The following is a 25,728-nucleotide window of genomic DNA, read 5'->3' as shown; positions in this document are numbered from 1 at the left end:
TTATTTTGTCTTGAGAAACAATTTCGATTTGTTGGTGAAATAATACGAAGAATTCGAGTACAGAAACCAAAACTGTGAACACTACGAGAAACAGAAATAATCATCAGTTGTCAGCGCAAGTAAGCTTGGACAAAATTTGGCAAGATCCTCCGTTGCGCTCTTCTGTTTTTGAATTAATATAATTTCGAAATTTCGAAACGTTATTGTCAGCACGTTGCATCGTATACAGCCAAAAGGTATATATTAGTGTTTCTGTTATACGTACATATGTATTTATCACATGAAACACAAAGAAACAAAATCGAAACAAAAACGAACTCTATCTGTGTTCTATCTATCTAAGCAAATTCGCTTGTCAAGCTTTTGCAACAACATATATGTACGTACATGTAAATACATTTAAATGTTGATATATATACATATCATATATATCATATAGATATTATCATAATTCAGTTCAAAAGTGAACTTTTTTTAAACAAAACTCCTTTCTATCTCGTTTCGCTGTTTTGTCCTGTAATTGCAATTTCAATATGTAGAAAGCAAAATACATGTTATCTCAAATAACAATTTATTTTTTATAAGGTCATCGAAAACAAACGATGATAACAACACACTATTAAGTTACTCGATATATCGAGGGGACACGTAAACTTTGTTCCACCCAGGCTACTTGGCTATCCGAAAAATTTCGTTTTCATTTTCCCCATTTCGACGAATATGACGAACGCAATGAGAATACTAGAAGGAAATTGAAATTATTTACTAAAAAGATTTTAGAATCTTAACATGTAGATAGAGAAAATTCTTACGTTAAGATATCGCAGATATACTATGATCGGTCGGTTTTACCACATAATCAAAACAGATTAGATAAATTCTTTTTCTGATTCTTTTTTCTTTCTTTTTTTTCATAATCATATAAGCTACGTATGTATGTTGCGTCGAAACAATGTTTTATAACTATAACAATTATATCTTTTTCCCAGTTGAGAGATAAATATATGATCATTTATTTTATCTTAATTGTTTTTAATCTCGATGAAAGAAAATATAATCATCCAATGACGAAAAGATAGGAGGTACGCACGACGTATACTTATATGAACATTGTAACGAGAGACATTTAGAGAGAGATTTTTAGTGCTTTGTTGAATAAGTTGGTTACAGTGCTGCCATACTGCTGTCATCATGCAATTTTTTCGTTGTGTGGCAATAACAGTTTGTTTGTTATTCAAGTAAGATTACAATTACCTTTAACTTTAAAGATAAGAATATAAAAACTATAAATAATTTGTATAATGTTGAATCGCATTCTCTTTCTAAAGAGCGTGCGTTAACTATACATGTATGTATACATGTACGTATGTATGCATATGTAATACCAGGTAGTACATATGTATATAGCCTGTCCAACGAGACATGGCAGTAGATGTAAACGATTGCAGTCGCGGTAATCAAAATTTTGTTTACGTTTACCGCTTCGTCTCGTTAGCGTCAAAGCAAGCTATCAAATACTCTAGAAACGTTCACTGAATTCTTAAAGTTCAGAGTTGTGTTTTCGGATTTTACGCATTGAAAGCTATCAAACAGTGTTGCGTGACCGTTCAGAGACTTGAGAAATTTCAGACTGGATCGTTGCCCGTGGAGTGCTAAAGTACTCTGCCACTGTTTATGAGTTTTGGATTAAATAAACTTGAATAATTAACGAATGATTTAGAAAGAATACAGAAAGAACTTGAATGAATTAATCTTGAAACAAATAACTATATTTTAATAAACTAATTACAGATTGAGAGATCTTTAATCTATTATGATTTTCATGTTTTTAGAATACCGTCCGGACATCGGAATTAGCTTTACAATTTTGTTTTTTCTGTCTTCTTTCAGTCTGGTCTTCGGTTTTTACGTAACAAACACAATTTGTTTATGATCTAATAAGAACAATTGTTATTAACTAATATCAATAACAATTGTTCCCATCGGAGCTCATCGTATAGTAGAGTGGAAGGTTTATGCCTTGACAATATTCTTTTATATGGTAATTTAGATAAATATTCAAATCAGAGAATGATTAGAATTATCACTGATAGAAAACAAAAATGGCAATAATTTTATTTCCATTAAAACGAACTTTAGCCTCCGTGCGTGCGTGCGTGCGTGCATTATATAAATATAAATATTGCAATCGATGTTTCGTACACATAATTTCCGCACCGATTAGATCGATTATGGATTCGAATGGTGAACAATTAATATCTTGTACAAAATGGGGATCTGTCGATGGCCAAAGCATTGAGAAGTACACTTTAAAAAATAACGCGGGTCAGGAGGTGGATATCGTAACGTACGGCGCAACAATAACATCTATTAGAACTCCAGACAAAGATGGAAGAATAGCAGACGTCGTTTTAGGTTTCGATAAAGTAGAAGGTATAGGATAATTTTTTGCGTTTGTATACTTATTTGATTCATTTGCGTAATAGATTTTAATATTAACCTTTGATTTCAAATAATATACATACATATTTGTTCATTCTTTCATTCTTTTCTTTTTCCTTTCGAACGATTTCTTTTGTAGATTACTCGTCCACGGTTTATAAACCGTATTTTGGTGCGACGATAGGAAGAGTCGCGAACCGTATAAAAAATGGGGAATTTACATTGAACGGGAAAAAGTATCATTTGGCTAAGAATGCAGGACAAAATAGTCTTCACGGTGGCTTTAAAGGGTGGAGTTCGAAAATATGGAATGCCGCTATTCAGCGTAACCAGCTTGTACTTTCTTTGCTAAGCGAGGACGGTGACGAAGGTTATCCTGGAGATGCAATAGCTTCGGTCACTTTTCAATTAACCATCGATGGAGAGTTACGCATCGAGATGAAAGTTTTCGTCACCAAAGCTACTCCTATTAACTTGACTAATCATAGTTACTTCAATCTAGCTGGTCATGTTCGTAAATCAATCAATTTAGAAATTTATCATGTTTTACGCCTTCGCTGACAAGATTTGTTTCTGTTCCTACATTCTGATTTTCATTGTAATTAGCTTTAATTGGATATATTTCAGAATGGTAACGCAAGCGAACTGTACAAACATCAGTTTACTTTAAATGCGGATCATTGGACAGTCACCGACACAGAAAGTATTCCTACTGGAGAAATACGATCGGTCCTCGGTACCGTGATGGACTTGAGAAACTCTACCATACTCGGAGATGTCATTGACAAAGTACCAGGTGGTGGATACGATTATAATTTTTGTTTAAGAGTAAACGATACCGCAAACGAAAGAAACCTCGTCGCCAAAGTTTTACATCCTACTTCTGGAAGATATTTACAAGTTTTTTCGAATCAGCCTGGATTGCAATTTTACACAGCCAACTTTTTACCCGAACGCGAGACCCCGGGTATTAGGGGGAAAAACGGAACCACATACTTCAAACATGGTGCATTCTGTTTAGAAACACAAAATTATCCGGATGCAGTCAATCAAGTAAGTATGAGAATTAAGATTTAAGGCTAAATGATATTTTTCAGTTATAAATGACTAAAAAATGATAAACAAACTAAATCTCCACTTCAATATATCATTTCAAGTTAATATCTTTGCTTTAATACTTACAGGAAAATTTTCCAAATAGCATACTTGAACCTGGACAGCTTTATCGTCATACTGTTATATACAAGTTTGGAGTAGTAGCATAAAAAGTACATACTTATTCTCTGTATATGATACAATTGTATTTTGACTATTATGTTCTAATAATTTGAATAAAAGTATGTTATATATTATATTCTCTCCTAATACATACTTAAATTATATAAATAATTATATAGACAAGGAGGGTGGAAGATTAACTTCCAATGGAGAATGTCTTTTTTCATCAGACATAGAATTCATATTAGCTAATAATCTTTCTTCGCGTTGCTCTATTACTGGTGCAGTTGGAGGAGTATAACGATAGGATATAAACCCTTCTAAATAATATCCAATAGCACCAATAGGGATACATAGCAATTTTTGAGTAAAGGAGAGTCTACTAATAAGAATCATCATCTGAAATAAAAACACACGTTGAATATACATTTCGCCATTCTTTTATATTTATAATTTATCTCGCTGGCTGTGATAATGATTTTAATGAAATGATCATATCGACACGCGGTGTGGATCATTGTATTTCGATATTTTGCTTTTACTTTTCTTACCTTTTGCAGCTTCGAGAAAAGAGGTTATATTATACGTTCCTGCCTGACATATGTATAGTTACTAAGTATTATACGCATAGATATGTATATAAGTCGATCGACTTGACTTTGTGATATCGAACGTTTAACAACGTTTAAACAAACGTCCTTGTCGCACTTGCACAAATTGCTGTAAATGATCACGCAAAATATTTACTTGTTACAACACTATGATAATGATACTATCAGACGTGACGAGATTCTAAATTCTAAAGTATTAAACTATAATTTTTTGTAAACTTTAAAGAGAACATATTATTATCGACGCGGCGAAGCGGCGTAGACTGATACTCATTGATATCTTTTAACGATTAAATGAATAGAAAATGGTTAACAATACGGGAAAGTGGGTAAACGAATATGACAACATATGGGTGTAAAATGTATGATTGTAGGTTAATAAGTAAATATAAGCCAGTACGTACGCACTTACGACGACGGAGACGATAGAGACACAGTCAATACGATGTAATGAATGATGATGTAATGAAACTGATTTTAGATTTTTCATGTCGTCAATGTACGTCAGTTATTTATTATTTAATATATTTAACATTTTTCGTGGATCAAACTTCGATATTAACTGTGATATTAAAAAAAAATATAGTTATCAATCACTAAAAATAAAAATTTGGTATTTTTCATTTCATTTGTACTTATATTGCACGAGATTATCTGTCTGCTTTCAATTACCGTTGAGTAAACATATCCTTTGTGATTACACGCGATAGTCCTTAAAACATAATTACGCACATATACATATATATGGATTGGTAGCTTTATGAGTCATTTATTTCTCTCTGTAATCTATTAAAAGTTTCAAAGTAAATTAATGAACTCGATTTGACATTTATGGAAAATATGTATGATTTCATATAGAATAGATGTGTGCAATATTTACGCGCGGAATTTGTAACTTTTCAATACGTTTTACGGTTCCTTAATTTTCAATAAAATATTTCGTATTCGCTCAAACGATGCATCAATGGCAAGTTCTATGTAGTTTCGAAAACAAAACGCACACTGTTTCTTTATTTTTAACAGAGTGCGAACTTTCAAAGTGAATGTTATAAGTAACTTACGATACTTTTCTATTATAGATTAGAGATACATTCAAATATACTAGATTATAGAGATACATCCAATGAGCTATATTATGCGTATTTGTTTACATTCAAACGTACACTTTATCTTCAATTACAGATTCATTACCGATTTACATACAGTATATTCATCGTCGGTGGCACTTTTCCATTCTAAAGTTACGTACGTTCGCACAACAAATTTTGGATGAGTTGAAAGATGAAGTTTGGAAACGCGAGTGCACGAACAAATGTAGTATGACGATATACATATTCGTGTGTATACGTACACAGATTAATATGCACTCGATAGATTCGCGTATCATTCCGTTTCTCATTTCGTCTACGATAATCACGTAGTTTTTGCTCGCGCATACTGCACACTTGTTTTCATATTGCGAAATTATTCTCGTGACATTAACTTAAAGCTATCTCATCGTATCTTTAACGTTATTTCGATCATTGCACAAAATAAATCCTAAACTATTTTGTACAAGTATAATATTTATAACTCTATGCGCAAATTTGGTTTCATTAATAGAATACTAAAGGATTCTACTTGACTAGTTTTATGCATCACTATGTTTGTTTCGATTGCGGATTTGTAAGTGTTTGGAAAAATCGCGTTATCGGGAAGTGCAAGACAAATACGCGTGATTATATGTAATCTAACTATAACATTCTCTTCGAGTACTTATTTATTAATACAGTTTTTTCATCGCTTAAATCTTGATGACGAAAAATTTGTCAACCAATCGAAGAAGGCTTGCTTATATTGACAAGTGATTAATCGTGATCTCGTAATTGAATTCATCTATCTTTCGTGGCAGCCTTAATACAAGCAGTTAGCTAATACGTTACACATCCATAAAACGATAATTCGGACGAGATATACATTTGCTCGAGGATATAACTGTTATTTTAACGTTAACGATTCTTTCTTGCTATCTTTTATTAGTTGCGTAATGGTGGTTTTTCAAAGAGTACCGGTTACCTTGATAACTCACGAAAATTCGTTTAAAACTACTATGTATTTAAAATAAATACGGTACAACAGTTAGCGTCATATTATATATCCAATATCGATTTTGACCATCTATATCGTGATCCATCGTACATTAGTTTTGTATGAAAACTATCACGAAAAGTTTTGTTCAATTAGTAAAGGTTATTTCCTACAATTTGCCCTTATATTCAAATTTCTCTTCACTAAATGCATAATCAATAAGAATAACGTTGTACAGTCTCTCCTTACATTGGTGAACAACTAAATTTTGCAATGGTATTTCCTATAAAGTGCAGATAATGGGATTGTAATATTTAGAAAATGAGTATTTTGTAGAAAGAATTTCGCGTAAAGCAGGGGTGCGTAAAAAATGGGAAGACGATTAGGACAAGGAAGGGGGGACAAGGAAGGAAGGGATAAGAATAAGAGAACAGTGAATGGTAGCAGGCAGGAACGGTGGTGATGGCGATGGCGATGGCGATGACGATAGCGATAGCGATGGCGATGGCGATGGCGGTGGCGGTGGCGGTGGTGGCGACGCGTCGACGACGACGACGACGACTAGAGAAAAAGGAGAAGGAGATATGTCTTTCTTTTTTTCTTTTTTTCTTCTTTCTTCTTCTTCTTCTTTTTTTTCTCTTCTCTCTTTTTTTTCTTTTTTTTTTTGGAGGAATAATTCATTTCGAACTGTAGTTGTGTCTTTGTTAACGTATGTACCTGATAAATATTTAATGAACTTTATCCTGTCGTCACATACCTTTGTAGACTAGGAAGTACATTCTTTGAAGCACCACCAATTCATATGATTTTTGCAACAGGGTCTTACAGCTGAATGAAATACACAACTGCTTCTGCAACTTGATCTAAAAGAATTTCTAACTCATTTGACGCGGGGAACTCGAAACATTTCATAGCATTTCTTCAAGTCATATTCATTTCGTTTTAACGTTTAGTGTTTTAATCAAAATTGCTTTACCTAAGAAAGCAATGGTTTCTCACGTGATACGATTTCTTATGTTTTCCCTTCACGGAAAAATTAACAACTTTTATGCGACACTTTGAATCAAATCATCGTGAAATTAACATTACTTTCTTGCTTTCTCTCATACGGAAAGAAAGATTCCAGACATTCGAACGAACAGATCGCAAGGTTTCTGCCGATCGTTGATACAAACAAATACTTGAATTCGCCTCTGCAGATGATACTGTATCTCACCATTCTTTGCTGATTATTGTCCCATCTGATATAGGTCGAAATCTGCGACATCTGTAATTTAAATGAATTAACATTCGTCAATTAACACGCATAGCCAAACTATGTTATGTATATATATATATATATATATATATATATATATATATATATATATATATATATATATATATATATATATATATATATATATATATACCACAGTCATATAAATACCTAGCATTATTTTCTGCAATATGAGGAGGCAGAGATGTAGGAGGTGGTGGAGGTTGAGCATTCGGTGGACCACTATTATCGGAGTCATTGTCACTACTCTCATCGGTACGTTTAGTCGTCTCTCCTAAAAGATGCGAAGGTACTCCTCTAGGAGAAAACTTGGATAATACTTCAGAATGGGACCTGATTCTGCGTTGCGGTCTTTGAAATCGAAGGTTTAATTGGCTGGCATCGGTCACATATTTCTCGCTTTGCCTTCGGCGACGTAACGCAGGAGTACATCCAGTTAAATTTTCATCTTCTGTCGAATTAGCCGACGTTAAAGGTGAAAAGATCGATGGTTCATCGGGCAATGCCAAGCAGCGTCGCAATACCTCCACTGTCAAGCGCTTGCCCTTGACAGCTAAAATTTATTAATATTAGTATTGCTAAGAAGCTATAACCAATCCTAATCGTTATAAATTGCTGTCCAAAATACGAAAAATACAACTTTCCATTTCCTTCCCCTCCCTTCCCTCCTTCCAATTACTTAAGAATTGAAAACCTTTTGATTTAACAGTGTATGTTCTTAGAATCTTCAGGATATAATTTATTAAACAACGGATGTATGCACATACATGTATACGCACACACATGAACGCATTGCAGACGTAATAAAAAAAGAATAAGTAATAGTCGAAGGAAAGATGTACAATTTTCAAACGATAATAGTACTGTGTGGCGTCTCTGTGGCATCTCTGTGGCATCTCTGTGGCATCTCTGTAGCTGGGCACCTTTACAGGTAAAAGAAAGGCAAACGAAGAAAGTGGAACTAAACAATTTAAACTATAATTTTCCAAACAAACGATTATAAATATTTCTCCTTATAATGTACTCTTTCTCATTGTAATCTTTCTGAATTGATTCATTGTTGAAGTTTTAATATATGTGTGTGTTTAATATATATATATATATTAAAACTTCGGCACATATATATATACATATAGGTAGTTGAGTACGCCAAATAGCTAACTCCTCATCGATTTCGATACCTCTTTTTTTTAACATATTGTCAAGATCATCATTCTGGACAACTTCTTCATATATATGTAAATATAATGGATGCCCTCGTTTTAGTTTTCGAGTTATACACAAAACTATGTTTGGTATTATATTTGTATGTACTTTCTTTCTATATTTTATACAAGATTGTATATTAGATATTATAATTATTGCGTGCATATGCACGCGTGTGTTCCAATTATAATTGTGTTACTGTAGCTACACTATAATTGGTATTGTTACTGCTCGGTTGTACAGCCGATAAGTGTCTTTCATGGTGACCGGGTACGTTTGTAACAAATAAGTTCCTAACAAATTTGCTGATAGAACACATGTAGTACTTATCCCTGGGAGACCGAGTATTTTCTCTTTTTTCTAACGTCATTGAATTTAAATCGCCCATTTGCCATCACTTCAATAGCCTAATCCTACTTATTCCTTTCCATTTGGAATTCAGTGACTGGAATTTTTGTTATTTCTTGTCATTGTTTATATATCGCTACGAAGATATTGAAAAAGGTCTATAGTTCTACGCGACATATATAATACCATACTAAACATACTTGCATGTATAACACGAAATCTAAGATTGAGCAGTCGTAATATTTATAACATAAAGTTGTTCAGAACGATGACTTTGACAACATATTTAAGGACATTGAAATCGATAAGGCAGTGGCTATCGGATATTGTGCGTGATATTCGTGTAGAAGCGGAACATTGTAATCCTGTAAGGAAAGCAATATATATATATATATATATCAACGATGGCTTTGTCGTTTTTAAGGAATTTTCACCCTGCAAACTTTATCAATTACAAAAACGATCAAACTCGTGAAGAACAGAAAGAACAGAATTCGTAAAACTTGTACAATCGAATCTGTACAGTATTAAAACATGTAACGCACGTGAGTTCGGGAAGATAGATAGGATCATAAAATTACAGTGTAAGCTAAAAAAAAAAGTCTTACTAACTAGCATCTTTTTCTCTGGCTGCAGCCGCAGGTGTAGACGATATTTCTACTTCATTTCCCATGATGCTTTTGGTATTTTGCGTATTCGTTTCTGGTGTTGATTCCGATAATGAACATCTCGGACTTTTAACCGGAATTGGAATTTTACTGACAGTGTTATGAGTTCTATTAGAGACCTCCTTTTCTTTATCGTCCTTATATTCACGAAGTGGTACCACGTTCGGTATAGTGGTCGAGACAGTGATAGTGTTGTTCTCCTTGTGCACGGTATCATCGATAGGCGCTCGATTTTCAACAGCATCGTCGTATATCGATGGTTCTTCCCTTTCCGGATTAGAATTATCTAGGATAGCCGGACTGTCTACTGTACCGTTTGTCATTTTTCCTATAAAATTGCATTAAATGAATGTAAAATCACGAAGATGATAGCGACATATGATGTGACACAATAATAGCCACAGCAAAAACATATCACCGCCAGCAACAACAACAGCACTGCGATAGCAACATAGTAACAAAATCTTTAAAAACATTCGAGGTCGGGCAAAAATATAGTAAATTAATGCGTTTCTATATTTACTTTGCAATGGCTCTCTATCCGCGGTGGTTTGTACAACGGTTGCACCACCTGTTGCATCAACTACTCTAATTTCTAGTCTTCCAGCCACTGCTTCCTCCTCTTCTTCTCCTCCAGGTGTGCTGGGTATTGTGTTCGGTGGTGAAAAAGCAACTGCTGGTACGCTCGCCCTTCGTGGTGGAGGGCTTTGTCTCGGTTCGTCGTAACGTGTAGCTATATTTCTCATAACATCAACCTCGTACAACAAATCATCGAATGCAGCTTGTTGAACCTGTTATTCGAAAACAATACGTAGTTCTATAAAACTTCAAATATGTATAATATATATAAATAAAATGGTTACGGACCAACGGTGCTTCGAGGTACGCGCGAACATGCGGCGCCAACGCAGGAACGCTCCAAGCGCGAGGAAGCGCACTTTGAAGATCCGGATATTTCTCAATGCCAGCAATATTTAAGCACCTATGAGGAGCCGCAGGCTTCATAGAATCTTCACTTATTCGTGAGAGGGCAGTTGGTATTATTGAATGTTGCGGTGCGATCGACGTGGTTGATTGAACCACTGTCGTTTTCGCATCGATAGATGCAGGTACTGAAGTTGCGATGGTCACAGCATCACTACCAACTGTCGACTATAAATTGAAATTTGATAAAATCAAATTAATGATGCGCAATAATACATATCAAAACAGAACGTGGAAACTTTTTATTTGCATGTAAAACTTAATCAAAAACTTGACTATAGAAATTGGATTCTGTAACGTAACTTATGATAACATGATCATTTTAAACAGTTACCTGCGGAACCATAATTGGCATGTTGGTCCCTTTATGCTCGGGACTCTGTAAATTCTCTCCTTTCCATTCGTTGTCAGTCTCTTCAGAATCGTCAAATTGTGATTTCCACTGAGAAGCGAGGGTCAGACCACCACCACCTTTAGTCACTTGCTGCAACGCCGATACATTGTCGTCATCTATCTGCGCGAACTGAGTTATGGAACAGTCCCTTATTGCGGCGCGACTAGCTCTTGTTTGTTGACGTCCATCTGTTCTTCTTCGCGGTTCTCTTTTCAATGGTTCTCTTTGTTCCGTAACCTGTCAGGATATATATCCACAAAGGAATAGACATAAATTAGAAAAAAACAACCTTTTATATTGTTTGAGTTTAGTAAATAGCTTTTACGATTTTATACACACGGGGCTCTGATTGCCAACGTATTTTGGATTGGTAACGTCGTAGGAACAATAAGAGGCATCGACTTCAGTTTGTACACGAGGACTGGGAGGTTCGCCAGGCGTTGCCTCAGGCGCAGATGTTACTCGTAATCGAGCAAATGTTGCGCCACTTGCGGATTTCCTTAATGGCGCTGCAGCATTAGCTCCAATTTTATTGCGAGGAACTTCTGAAGCAGAACGAGCGGATGCCATTAAAGCGTCTCCTTCGTTGTCTACCACGCCTGTTTGTGGTTCTGCTGCCATCGAAACTGCACGCCTCTTTTTAGGCGAGTCTGTAGAAATGAAATGGTAAAGGTACACGCGAACAAACATGATGGTATCAAGCTAAGCACTTGCTTAAGATATTTTCTAATAAATGAAATCTTATTTTGAAGGTAATAACCTTGAGCTTGTTGCCCAGGTTGTTGATGAGTATTATCCATTGTAGGTATTGTGGCGTTACAATTTTTATCTCGGCCGTGATTGCTGATAGCTGATGTAAACGGCACCGAAGTTCCTTCTACTCCACGTTGTTTATTTCTTCTACATATACTTTCATAATCCATTTGCGCCTGTAAAAGATATGCTGAAATATATCCGCCGTAATTTATACGCAACTAGTAATGTCTAGTGAACGTTTCTATTTAATCTCTTTACGTCTAATTCCTTTCTGTTATCGGGTTCGACGTTTTCTTGATTATTCGTATCGACGTTCGGCGTGGTTGGTGCTTGATTGATCGTAGTAGCTGTGGTCAGTAATGGATGCATGGGAATCTGATAGTTACTAGGTAAAGACCTGGTAGTCGGTAAACTTTCGTTCGATATAAGTGGCCTCTCCCAATCATAGGGATCAGTAGCTTTCACTCCTCTACGTTTCAAGCAACGTTCGAATAGACCTGCCAGCATCGCATAATCTGGTTTATCTGCGTATCCCAAACTCTAAAAAGGATATTCCATTCATTGCTCGATCACATGCATTAATTAGAAGACTATATATTGAATAAAAACAGCTGGTTTTTTGAAACATGTAAAAGAATATTAAGATCGCATACCTGAATATGTTCCAAAAAAACACGGAGATCCGCTGGAAGATGTTTTAAAAGTAAGCGATGATCGTACTTTTCTTTCATGAGACCCACCTAGACGAAGAAACGATAGATGGATGAGGCGCGGAAGGGAGAAAGGGAAGGAAGGTGGGAGGGAGGGAAAAAGTTAGAGACGGAGAGAGAGAGAGAGAAAGAAAAAAGGAAAAACGATACATTAAAGCTTAGGCGAGATCATTTTTTTATGGTGAAGAAGACGCGTATCGATCAATTAAGCCAAGAATACTTGTAACATTGGTATACCTGTTCTTTATCCTTTATTTTTCGCCATGGGAGTTGTCCATTAACAAACTCTACCAACATATAAAATAATGACCACAAATCGTCGTGTCTGCCCATTTCTTTGTTTTTGTGCGCATTCACCGATGCGTACCGGACGGTTCCCCTAAATCCTGCCGCGCTACGAGGTGGTCTAACTTCACCAGTACCCGTCGTGAATTGACGAGCCAAACCAAAATCTAACATATAAACTAACTTCGATGTATGCGGAAGTCGTCCCATTGAAAAGTTTGACTGCAAAGATAACATTAATTATACAGAACGAGTTGCAACTTTTGCTATAGTGATTAATAACGAATACCATTTTCATGAAGTATAAATATCAATTTTTTAATTAATAAACATGTATCTTATTCCGATTGAACATAAATTTTATAATAATAATAAATTTTGATACGATATAAATAAGTGCATGCGGATGGTAAAAGTGACTGCCTGAAATTGGAAGAAAATATGCGTATGCGATGCTCACACATTGGTCGATCATAGGTGTACATTGTACAGTAATGGAAAAAGAACATGGAAATCATTACATCAATACAAATTGGAAATTGGTTTCCAAAGATAATAGGGACAACGAGGAAGGAATAACAAGAACTTTTTTGAAATTAAACACTATTCTGAGAATGTTGTACAAATTAAGATAAACTTACAGGTTTGATGTCTCTATGAAGGAAGCCTACTTGATGTATGCTTTCAATTGCTTTGAGAATTTGAAGTCCTAAACGGAGAGTAGTAGATAATGAGAAAGCACCACGAGGCTGAGCACGTCGTAACTCGGCTAAATTTTTTCCTTGCAACTGCATTACAACATAATTGAATCGATCATTACGGCCACAACCTATAAACCTACACACATGTTCTCGGCCTGCAATAAGAAATGACAAGCATTCATTAATAAAGATAAAAGCAATATTTACCTTGGGTATTATATGTATATATGGTATATAAATCATGCTTTTACGCTAATTTAGTTCTATATAATTATAAGATTACAACATACCCTGAAGTTTTTTCAATACTGCTACTTCCATCTTAAGAACTTGCTTTGATTGACGTGCTGATTCAACTTTCAACGCAACTTGCTCTCTGGTCATCAAGTCTAGCCCTTCATAAATTTCACCAAACCCACCCCCTCCTATTCTCCTGACCTGCATAGAGAAGAAATTGCTGGGTAAACTAAAATAGACAAGATACTTTGGGGATTGGCAGTTTGGAGAAGCAAAAGAAAAAGAAGGAGACTTAGAAAAGAAGATATAGATTGACTCACGACTTTCCAGCGTTCTTTGACCACATGGCCAGGTTGCAGCAAATCCTCGCTCATCATAGTTATATTATTATTTTGATCCGTACTTTCGTCGCCTACATTCCTTGGCTGCAATGTTGTAGAGTGATCGGGATGCCTAGAATGCGCAAGCGAACCCTATTACGAGATTCGTTAAAAATTAAAAAGAATATTCGCATGCTGGTGTAGATCTTCGGTCTTGTATTAGCCTCTGGCCGATACGCGACAAGCGACGATGCGAGCAAGCAAGAATAGGTAGAAAGATGGAAGAAGAATCAAAATGAATCGCGACGTAATGCAGTAAGTGGAATGCGAAACAGCTCGATCCGACGCAGCGAACTTTACAACTGTCAACGTGAGACAAACGACACACCCTGTACGGTTGTGACAGGTTAGGTTTTTAACCTAAAGCATATTATAGTACGATTACAGTAGGAAATTGGTCGATACTGAGCGCCCTGTGTTAGGCAGCCATGATTACGCGCGAGCGAAGGGTGCATCGGGCATGAAGGGGGCGATCGTCTACTCTACCAATCGTTCAACCACGTTCAATCGTTCGACCCGTCACCTGGTGTCACGTTTGGTTCCTTCTGCTATCCTTGCCCCGAATCGCTTGCAAAATTTCTCTGTTCGTACCCGCAACAACGCAAATTTTCGCCAAAGAAATTTTTGTTCGAGCTTCTAATCTGTTCTAGCTTGGATTAACTATTATTACGAACAGAGCCGAACAAGGCCGAGCTTAGTGATTATAAACCAAGAGGGGAAGCGCAGCTAAGGAAAAGATATACAGCTTTGCTTCCTTCGTCCTAAAAAAAAAACTCTAGCCGCGTAGAACTTTTCATTGTACTACAGCATTATCATTTAACTTCTCCTAAATTCAACCCGCACGATCCACCAACCAATCCAAATATGATTAGTACTTCGTTTCCACTAACAATGTCGTTTGGCAATCGTTGATGACGTTTCTACACAATCCGAATTCTTCTCAGCCAGTGCTTTATGTTATTTCACGATCCCGCACGATTCCCGTTTCCATCTCTTTTCTTTCCCTCGTTTTCCCCCTTTTCCCCCGATTCTTTCTACCACTACTTCCTCCCCTTCCTACTAGTTTCTGTCTTCACCTCACCCTTTCGTATTCCTCCTTCCTCTCCTTTCCTTTGCTCACCCTCCCACACTTTCACCCTACCACACCCCACCCTACCCCACCAATCCTTCCTAACTGTTTCTCTCACTCGAACGCGGTCCTTCGATCCTTTCTAATCTTATTTTATCCGAATTTCTATTACACTGTTCTTTCTACATTTACGATCACTTTTTTCACCACCGATCAAACATATCAAGTATGTTCATCAATGCTCTAGTAGATATGCCCGTCAAACACCGATGGAACGGCCATTTTTCGATTTCGTACCACGGCATTCGTAATGCTTATAAACGCCGCAAGATAGCGACCTGAATGCTCGATCGATCTTCACCGTCCTATCCTTTCCCTCTATGATTTCAAACATTTCGCGATTCAATCATTAGTATTTCGGAATTAAACGTTCTAGGCCTCCCGTGCCGTACGCATTTCTATCTCTTCTTTCTTTGACTCCTTCTTTCTTCTTTTCTTTCATAAAAATTCACCGCGTATTTCGCAGCGTTTCCTCTTCCATTCCATTCTATTTTTATTACTGTGTTACAAAACAGCGCCCACCGCAAAATGTTATTAACATTTTCACGTATCCATTCATTGTTTTGCATGTTACGCTCCTTTACATATGTATCATAGATAATTGTTATTATATTTTATCTATCTCCAGTTTTATTAATAGCTTCAATAATGGCTACACCATGACTATGCGCAAAAGTAAAACATATTATAAAGAGTATTCATGCTTAGAAGAAACTAATGAGAAGGAAACAACTCAAATCTGTAAGTACACCTTTTTTAGTAATTTCAAGTAATAGCTGTGTATGTACACGTATTACATAGTTATATATTTTATTACGTTCGACATAATAAGATAGGATACGCGCATTACCAATTGTGAATGATTTTTACTGGAGATCGTCAAATTTCTTTGATACTACCTTGAATAGTGTCGTGACATATTCACCTGTTTGATTCATTTCTTGTCATTAAGAATAAAACGGAGGATAACACGTTTAGATGTGTACACAGTAGTAGATGATAAAGGCTTCTCCTTTTTATCTAAACAAGAATCAATGAATCCGAAGAATTCTCATGTCTTGTACCACGATGTAAAATCGATTCAAGTACCTATCTACTTACATAGAAGACATATCGATCGCTGTATCGTATTTATACTCATGTTCGTGGTACTTACGATTCTTTTGCGATTACCGTTATTATTTTACTATTATTGTAGCGTAAATCGTACATATTTTTTGTAAATGATTCTAATGAGACGAAAGCACTTTATGTATAAGAGATTTGGACCTATGAAAATATAATTTTAAACGATACGAACAGAGGATATTACAGATTGAGTATATTTTTTTAAAAACCGGAAGGCATTACAAACTTGTTACATATTAACTGTAAGTGTACATTTACACTTGTGCCGATCTTCGAGTATTTTCGAGCTTTCCAAAAAGTATCCAAGTATTTTTCAAGTTTCCAGATAAGTATTTCTTCCGCTAACCATACCTATATATATATATATGTATTTACTTACTTATGCGTGTGTATATCCCAATGCGAACAATTTTAAGGTCTACATATGTAAGTAATTGCTTCGAATTTGTTAACATCTCTTTTCGAAACAACTAATTCAAAAGTTGTTACTTCTTCTCCGGAAATACGTAAACGAAGGCAATGTTTAGCCATTGAGGCATTTTAATTTCAAACAGATCCTAGTTCTCTTAGCTTTGCAGTTGTAAGTTTGTATGTGTTTGAGGATGAGATGGGAAAAAGAGATATCTTTATATCTATGAAAGTTTAAACACAAATTAAGTCAGCTAGTGACATTGATCGATGTAAGTAAATGACATGATATATAGTTGAGAGTTGGTCCAGATACCATACCTAACAACGGCATGGCCGAATCGCGTGCGTGCGTGCGAATTTATTGTTAGTCACGCAGAAGCCGTGCATTTCTCACATGTTCGTGAACGAATGTCATGCTCAAGGTAAGAATTGTTCTTTTATTCGGGTTGATTCTATTTATCGTTTAAAAAAAAACAACACACATGTATATGTATGTAGAAGATAATAATCGTAAATAAAAAAGTTGAACGTCTTTTTTATAGAAAAATTAATTTAGAGTTAATAAGACGAACTATCGATTGCCGATTGTGAATAGGCGTTTCTATAAATTTAAATGATTTTAAGCTGTTTTATAAGTACAAACGAACGATACAATTACTTTCATTTTAGAACTTCGCGACCTATGTTGATAAAGGAACAAATATTTTACAGGATGATTAAAGTGTTCGCAACAGTTCTTTGGATTTCGAATAAGATTTTAAATAGGATGACGCGCGATTGTTCTTTTGATCAGCGTTCGACCGTCTTTTCGCACATGTTTAATAAAAATCGAGTAATGAAATTTCGAAATGCTTAAATTACTAACTCCATTCGCCAGAGGGCATAATTTAAGTTTAAACGTCTATTTTTAAACGACCCCACTCTGTGTGTGTGCGTGTGCGCGCGCGCGTGTGTGCGTGTCATGAAACGTAAAGTAACATCTTTCTCCGCGCCAAGGTATTTTTCTAAGTAGCTTTGCTGCTTGTAAATTTTAGTCAGTGTCAATGTTAAGCATCTTTGTTGCGATCATTCATCTCTGCTTCTTTTTCCCATAGACATGTTTAAGTTATAAAAACTTGAAAGTTATACATATATTATGTATTACGTATATATTATATGGATACAATCGAACACGTTCGTGTATGTAATTTTTTAATGTTCAAAATACGCAATTTGTCAGGCGTTTCGGTAAAACTTACGTATTTATACAGAAAGGTAAAAACAATTGGCGGGTTAGAGAACGCAAAGAAGATATAGAAACATATAGAAAAGGAACACAAGTTTCTTTCCTGGAAAGGGATAGAAAGGGAAAGAAGTTGAGTAGGAGGTCGAAATTTGAGGGTATATCTCAAAAGAGATAATCACATACCACTTCATAGTTTCAAGTAAAGACAAAGCACATAAAGATTGTGCCAAGTGGAAAGTTGGTTACACAAAGACGACGACGACGACGACGACGACGACGACGTCAAGTAGAATAATTACGATGACGTTTGCGTGTAGTGGACGGTGGTAACAACGATAACAGTAGCAAGGACGATAGTAATAGTAGATCGATGCGTCGATCGTTGCGAGATTCGGCACTAGAAACGAACGAACAATTCGATCGGTTACTCGGATGGAATCGATATAAACGTAGCGCGATTTCTAGTGAATGGTTTCACGATCCTCCTCATCTAGGGCACGAATCAGCGAACGAATACAATTCGTCGCCGCGATCTAGATAACACCGTGAGTTCGTTTACGAACCGGTGGCCCAAGTTCTCTGACGACGAGCGAGTTAGAGCCAGAAAGCGAATCGTCGCGTTCCACTGGCATTGGACATTGGACACACACTGACACGAGGCACGATCAGCGTGATGTTCCGTTTCTTCCATCGCCGTCTCCTTCCCTCCTCGATCTTCCCTGCCATCCAACCCGTTCACCCCGGTCCCCGTGCCCTACCTATATGTCCCCCCTCTGTAGTGGCCTACGAAGCCGCACGCCTTGAACCGAACCGATTGCGGACGCTACTGTTACATATGTATATGTACGTAAGTATATCTGTTACCAGCTACACGCTTTCGGTACACATCTATCAAACTGTTTTTCTCTCTTCTTTCTTGCAAACGTGTATCTATTCTAGTCTATTGTTCTATTGTTCACGCTTAATTAACAATTACATAATCTTCCATAATTTTCCAATGTTATTCTATATTCCATAATACATAATTATATAATTACATATACAATATCTAATCGATTAGTTGATTAATCAGTTTATGATATGTCCACTTATTAGTTGATCTCGTGTCAAATATGTATGTATTTGATATTTAATGGTCGACGATGATGAGAAATGCAAATTTGATTTTTTGATAAGGAAAAAGAAAATCGGTAAATTTTAAATTTAACTGATTTCAATAGAAATTCGATAATTCCGCGAATTACAGGCATACAATATATATATACAGATTATTGGTTCGACATGTCGATCGACATTGTTCGTACTACATATCCTACTATGGGATTACGCTTATGCGATTATGCGAAATGTATAACGATCACACAAATGTTTGCGTAAATATAATACATAATACATGATAAAACATGACGGTATCCCTACCTTTTTTCAGACGTTGTGCCGAATTAAATGATTTTAGCCGAGATTCTTTGTGAGAAAATATACACGGCTATATTTCGCGTATTTCGTCTTCGCATTTAGCAACGTTGTGTTATTTCGGTACAGCATCGGTTAGAACATGCTCACACGAGATTCACACGATTCTTATATTCAACGAATATCAAAACCGATTTTTCTAGATAGTCGCCAACGATAACCGATTCACTTCATCGTATTTCGTGTATAGAACAACTTTTAATTCTGTTTTCATCGAAATACGATCAATTACCGAAATCGAAATCCCATAACCAGGACGGACGAAAGAACTACAAGAAAGAAGAAGATATTAATCCAGTGTATATATATACCGCACAATATATTACTACACGCGCGAATACAAACACGTGTGTGAATGACGGAATGCCAATTTTCAGTTTATCTACATAATTCAATTATTCTATGTTATATCTTTTATATCAAACAAATGAACTGGGTACGACTATGCTACTATGCCAGAATCGAGAATAGCAACGGTTGAACGAAATACCGGAATACCAGACGTTGATTGAACACCGCTTATGGAACATAAGTAGTTCTGTCCATGCTCGTATCAACGATAATATATCCAATCGTCGAGTCGATTAACCATTTTTATTGTTTCACTTATATACTTTAATAATGCATTCGTGTGATCACTGTAGATAATTTTTATATCTTTGTGCTAATACAAAGTTGATTAAATTTCATATTTTCCATACTCCTCGACACTTTTCGTAAGTAATAATTCACACATCTCACCTATTGTCAGATACATGTAATGTACATGTATACATGTATATACACATACATATACGTAAATAATATGCGAATGTTAATCTACCTTCCACGTATATAGTATGATATTTATCGGTTAACATTGAATCACTGTTATCTTTTTCACATTTTACAACAATTGTTGCAAAGATTATCGAGTGGTATGAACCTACCGATGGCATATTAATCTAATTCATATTCGTTTAATTATAAGTTTAATACATATTTTATAAGTAATTGTTATATATGTATATATGTATGTATTAATACGATTTTTCGTATTTTGTTTCTTGCCGTCTGTTTTTGTTAATTTGTCCATTAATTTCCATTCAAAATAATTCGTATAACTTCATTGGAAATATTTATGCGACATTTAAGTATGTTACAAACACAAAAATAAGTAACGGATCAAGGTTCAACAGCGTTTTGACATCCTCCTTATTGTCTCGATTTCTCTGGTTGTTCTAATGCGAACAGTTCAAAAGATTTTCAGAGGTCGCTGTATTCGTCGACCTTTCTTTGACTTTGTTGAGCCAAAGCGTCACGACGATAGGAGATACTTGAAAGTGATCGGGAGTTTTGCCAGTAGCTGCAACGCTAAACGAAGTGGATTAAAATCGAGAAGCGATAATAACACGTTCTCTGTTATACGTAATACTGTATCAAGTTCACATATTCAAACATATTCAAAATTCAGAGGCATGGCGCTAAACAAGCTCAGCATCGATAAAGTGGATCTTACGGATAAACGCGTTCTCATACGGTATAACTCTTTTTTACCTAGAAAATGATTATTACGTAAAATGCGTAACTTTACCAAGTAACATATCAAAGTTTTAGGTTAAATAATCTAAATAATAAATTTAACCTTATGGTACTCGTGAACATTAACTTCATTGCCACTATAGGGTAGATTTCAATGTACCTTTCAAGGATGGTAAAATCACCAATAACCAGAGAATCGTTGCTGCTTTGGATACAATCAAATATGCTCTTGAAAAGAAAGCAAAATCTGTTGTTTTAATGTCACATTTGGGACGTCCAGATGGTAAACGAGATATGAAGTACTCTCTTAAACCTGTTGCGGAAGAACTAAAGTCCTTACTTGGAAAGGAGATTGTATTCTTGAACGACTGTGTCGGATCTGAGACTGAAACTGCATGTGCCAATCCAGTGCCTGGAACTATTATCTTACTTGAAAACTTAAGATTTCACATAGAAGAAGAAGGTAAAGGAATAGGAGCAGATGGAACCAAAGTAAGCAAATTACATGCTATTGTTTATATGCTATATAATAGATTTGACTAGGTAAAACCAACAAACTGTTTCTGTTTTTCATTTTCCTTTCTTTTTTCTTTCTCTCTCTTTTTAGGTAAAAGCAGAGAAGGAAAAAGTAGAAGAATTTAGGAAGTCATTGAGAAAATTAGGAGACATTTATATTAACGATGCCTTTGGTACAGCCCATCGAGCTCACAGCTCTATGCTTGGTGAAGGATATGAAACAAGAGCAAGTGGTTTTCTTCTGAAAAAAGAATTGGAATATTTTGCCAAAGCGTTGGATAATCCTGAAAGACCATTCTTGGCTATACTGGGTGGTGCCAAAGTTGCAGATAAAATACAGTTGATTAATAATTTGCTGGATAAAGTTAATGAGATGATCATAGCTGGTGGAATGGCTTACACCTTTCTAAAGATATCGAAAAACATGAAGGTAAATACAGCATGGTAAACTGTTGTTTGAAATATCTAAATTAAAAGTATAATGTTCGTGCTCCAGATTGGTAATTCATTATTTGACGAAGAGGGTGCGAAAATCGTTAATGAATTATTATCTAAAGCTGAGAGAAATAAAGTTCAAATACATCTGCCCGTTGATTTCGTTATCGCGGACAAATTCGCAGAAAATGCAGCTGTTGGTGCTGCGGATGTAGAAAATGGTATACCTGATGGTTGGATGGGACTTGACAACGGACCAAGATCAAGCACCTTATTTAGTGGTAAATACTATTCATTTATTCTTAGTCATCGACATGTATCTGAGATTTTCAGATAAATTAATATCGAAAAAATATTTGTTTATAATTTTATTCAATTTAATGCACAGAACCTATTAAAAGAGCAAAAACAATCGTATGGAATGGCCCAGCAGGTGTCTTCGAATTTGAAAATTTTAGTAAAGGTACAAAGAGCTTAATGGACAATGTTGTAGAGACAACGTCACGAGGTACTATTACCATAATCGGTGGTGGTGATACAGCCACTTGCGCTGCTAAATGGAAAACAGAAGATAAAGTAAGCCATGTGAGCACCGGTGGTGGCGCAAGTTTAGAACTTCTTGAAGGAAAGATTTTACCGGGAGTTGCGGCCCTTTCTCCGTTATAATCTCTGCTCGATGTCATTTACATCTTTAGATTTTTGTTAGCATCTTTATTTAAAAGATGTTAACTTTCTTTAATTACCAAACTAGCATCGTAATATAATGAAATAAAATAAAATAGGATATTTATCATTGTGTATAAATTACCTTAGTAATCTATATCGTATCGGTATGATTTATGTTTGGAAAATTCCTTTTGCTTTCACATGTGAGATATATCTGCATTCGTGAATATAAAAAGCATAAAATGTATTTGTAATCGTATAAAAACAACTACATATATACTAGATGTAACGTTCCAATATCATTGTTGAAATTGTTAAATTCTGCATGCTATTATTCCCTCGTGTGACGATTTTTCTATCAAAAACGACATACAATGTTCAATAAGAATGCCGCAATCATGCGCAAGAATGCTGATATCATATAACTTGCCTGCGAGAGAAAATAATAGCGTAACATACAAACATGGATAATCGTACAAAAAATGTATGTATTCTATGTAAAGATGGAAATGCAAAAATGGACAAATATGGATAAATAAATTAATAAAACAAAGGTTATGCGATTATCATGGTTCTTGTGTATTGTTGAAGTTCCACTGAAAATAATCAAGTTTCGCTCTTTACAAATGTAATGGTGTTCTATTATTTTCAAGCGTATACAAAAAATATCTAATGTTTGCAGCAATACATATACGTACATACGTACGCATATATATACTCACATACAAGGAACATTACTATTTACAAACATGATATACTGATAAATATCATTATTGAGAATAATAAATTATGTTAAATAGTCTTCCATATATCCCTTATAGCAGATATGTATATTGTAATACATGTATATTATATGCTATATATGTATATTACAACACATCTAAAAGATCCATGGATTGAACATCCCAATTCATTATTTACCTCGATATTTTATTTTAAACAACAACCTCTTGTATTATTATGAACGCAGAGGTCTAAAAATAATTATTAGGATGGATTTACATTAAGCAACAATTCTGCGGTGTTTCCATGATGCGTAGTAACGCTGGAATCACTGGATCGCCCTCAGTATCAGTTTGAAAAGGCATTGTCTGTTCTCCTATTAATTCTTCAGGTAATTGACCACAAGCTTGTACTTCTTGCATAAACGATATTATTGTCTCAAAACGTTTCTTTTTCACTTCTTCCGTATCACCATCTTTCTCTTTATCGAGTTCCATACATACCTAAAATAGAAGGACGCTTTTATATACTTTATATTAGGATTGAAATCCTAACTTGTTATCCTATGTGGAAATAATTGTTGTTCGTGTGAAAATTGCTTTTGTCTATAATTATTCCTATTGGATAATCACCTGCTGCATTAATTCAAGCTGTTTTCTAAACCTCTGAAGGTCACTCGATGATATCACTGTCTTCTTCTCTTCTAACCATTCAGGATACTTATCTACTAATTCTTTTAGTGACGGATACAAAATTTCTTTTGACAATAAATGCTGTAGCATTCCTTGCATGAATGGTGGAATGGCACTTGGCCCATCTTCCAAGGATGCTAGTCCAAACATTTCAGATAAATCAGCCTCGCTCTACAATGTTTTCACGAAAAAAAACATACAAAGAATTAAATAAAAGAAAGACCCTCATGATTTCTGAAACAATTACCTGTAAGTTTTCGGACGTTGTAGACAAGTCGTTTAATGCTTGTGCAATGGCAGTTTGAAAGTCTCTACTCACACTATCTTTATCAAAGGTTTCTTCGCTGTTTTTTGTACTAGCAACTGTCTGTGCCATCTTTTGAGAAGAAACTCCTAATTCGCTATCTGTTTATAATGGGGAAAATTTGTTAATAATATCTTTTTTGTGTTTTTCATAAACAATTACCATTTTGAATGAAACTTCGTAGGCTTTCTACAAATTGTTCTGCTGCTTGTTTAACAAAATCTGTAGTCCAAGCATCTTCCGATATATCAGTTGTGTTCTTATCTGTTGTGGATTCTAAATTATCTGCTTTACACATATCCTCTTTATTTGATATTTGTTCTTTGTTGAAGTCCTTCAAAGCACCTGAGTAAATGATTATACAACTGTCAATTCTATCAAAGTTTAGTGTAAAACAAACAAATATTGCTAGGTATACTAGTTGATTTTTTTCTTTTAATTACGTAATAAAAGAATCGGCATATTATTATTTATCATTATAAAACAATATAAATATTTTTTTCCTGTTCCCCTTTCTTCCTTTTCTTTAATTAAATTATACTTTTCCAAATAAAGTTGTAAGAAAAGCATGCAATAAACGTATTAAATAGAAAGAGAGAGATAAAGGTAGGTGGTATTTATATAGTTTGAGGTTAGGATTTTTTAATTATGTTTATTATAAATTCACCAGAATGTTATAATTACTCACTGTCTAATAAATCGTTTAATTCTTGATCTTCCGTTTGGTTTGTTGAGTTTTCGTCAGCCATAGCTATCGTTTTGTAATTTTGTCGTTAAACCTTAAATCACTATGCGAAAATATGAAACTTATAATACATGCAACAAAACGTTATAGCTTTATCATCGTTTACATATATCAGCATACGTATGTATGTGGACAAAACATAAATGAATGAATTCTCTGATTTCTGATACCAATTAATATTAATCGAGAATCGATTGTAATTTTAAAACAACGACATATTCTTTTGATCCTGTTACGTTTTTTCTTGGGTTCTTTCAAGAAAAAAGTACATGGGTTGGTGTCTGCTCGCACGAATGCGCGGGAATTCAAAAAGACATTGATGTTTCTAAACGATCGTTTATTCTAATTTGTATTTTTCGACTGCAACGGAAAGAAGTTCACGTTCAAGAATCAAAAACTGGAATAGATTAGAAACCCCCCCTTTCTTCGCTTTCAATGTTCGACACCTATCCTTTCTTTTCTGGTGCAGGGTCA

At 35.2% G+C, this 25,728-nt stretch overlaps 4 protein-coding genes across 11 annotated transcripts; 2 read left to right on the top strand and 2 right to left on the bottom strand.

Annotated features, from left to right (window-relative positions):
• The first annotated feature begins 3 nt into the window (after positions 1–3).
• On the top strand, positions 4–3,794 carry LOC100648993 (galactose mutarotase). 3 transcript variants are annotated; one of them, XM_012314673.3, is made up of 5 exons: positions 4–236; positions 2,225–2,433; positions 2,582–2,952; positions 3,070–3,495; positions 3,627–3,794. In XM_012314673.3, exons 2-5 carry the CDS (start codon positions 2,232–2,234, stop codon positions 3,705–3,707), a joined length of 1,080 nt encoding a protein of 359 aa, XP_012170063.1. In that variant the 5' UTR covers positions 4–236; positions 2,225–2,231; the 3' UTR covers positions 3,708–3,794. The 3 variants fall into 3 exon arrangements, with proteins under 3 accessions (XP_012170063.1, XP_012170062.1, XP_048267142.1); XM_012314672.3 differs by lacking the exon at positions 4–236 and adding an exon at positions 451–1,238; XM_048411185.1 differs by lacking the exon at positions 4–236 and having other exon boundaries at positions 1,665–2,433.
• A 1,222-nt stretch (positions 3,795–5,016) lies between these two features.
• On the bottom strand, positions 5,017–18,698 carry LOC100646154 (tau-tubulin kinase homolog Asator). 6 transcript variants are annotated; one of them, XM_020865974.2, is made up of 15 exons: positions 18,363–18,698; positions 14,227–14,359; positions 13,960–14,107; positions 13,610–13,824; positions 12,921–13,190; positions 12,627–12,713; positions 12,232–12,513; positions 11,978–12,146; positions 11,557–11,867; positions 11,158–11,454; positions 10,707–10,991; positions 10,363–10,630; positions 9,784–10,167; positions 7,768–8,170; positions 5,017–7,605 (listed from the first exon to the last, which is right to left on the bottom strand). In XM_020865974.2, exons 1-15 carry the CDS (start codon positions 18,368–18,370, stop codon positions 7,551–7,553), a joined length of 3,315 nt encoding a protein of 1,104 aa, XP_020721633.1. In that variant the 5' UTR covers positions 18,371–18,698; the 3' UTR covers positions 5,017–7,550. The 6 variants fall into 6 exon arrangements, with proteins under 6 accessions (XP_020721633.1, XP_020721636.1, XP_048267126.1 ...); XM_020865977.2 differs by lacking the exon at positions 18,363–18,698 and adding an exon at positions 15,368–15,674; XM_048411169.1 differs by lacking the exon at positions 18,363–18,698 and adding an exon at positions 15,162–15,354.
• A 2,214-nt stretch (positions 18,699–20,912) lies between these two features.
• LOC100645172 (probable phosphoglycerate kinase) lies at positions 20,913–23,343 on the top strand. The gene is made up of 5 exons (XM_012314675.3): positions 20,913–21,171; positions 21,317–21,665; positions 21,781–22,119; positions 22,186–22,405; positions 22,513–23,343. Exons 1-5 carry the CDS (start codon positions 21,110–21,112, stop codon positions 22,788–22,790), a joined length of 1,248 nt encoding a protein of 415 aa, XP_012170065.2. The 5' UTR covers positions 20,913–21,109; the 3' UTR covers positions 22,791–23,343.
• A 2-nt stretch (positions 23,344–23,345) lies between these two features.
• LOC100646480 (peroxisomal biogenesis factor 19) lies at positions 23,346–25,509 on the bottom strand. The gene is made up of 5 exons (XM_003399594.3): positions 25,198–25,509; positions 24,672–24,854; positions 24,453–24,610; positions 24,146–24,376; positions 23,346–24,016 (listed from the first exon to the last, which is right to left on the bottom strand). The coding sequence occupies exons 1-5, from the start codon at positions 25,256–25,258 to the stop codon at positions 23,789–23,791; spliced, it is 861 nt and encodes a 286-aa protein (XP_003399642.1). The 5' UTR covers positions 25,259–25,509; the 3' UTR covers positions 23,346–23,788.
• Between the last annotated feature and the right edge of the window lie 219 nt (positions 25,510–25,728).

This window comes from Bombus terrestris, chromosome 12, assembly GCF_910591885.1.
Source record: "Bombus terrestris chromosome 12, iyBomTerr1.2, whole genome shotgun sequence".
Classification (NCBI taxonomy): Eukaryota; Metazoa; Arthropoda; class Insecta; order Hymenoptera; family Apidae; genus Bombus; species Bombus terrestris.
Note: the sequence above shows the minus strand (reverse complement) of the source record. Positions and strands in the feature narration are given on the sequence as shown.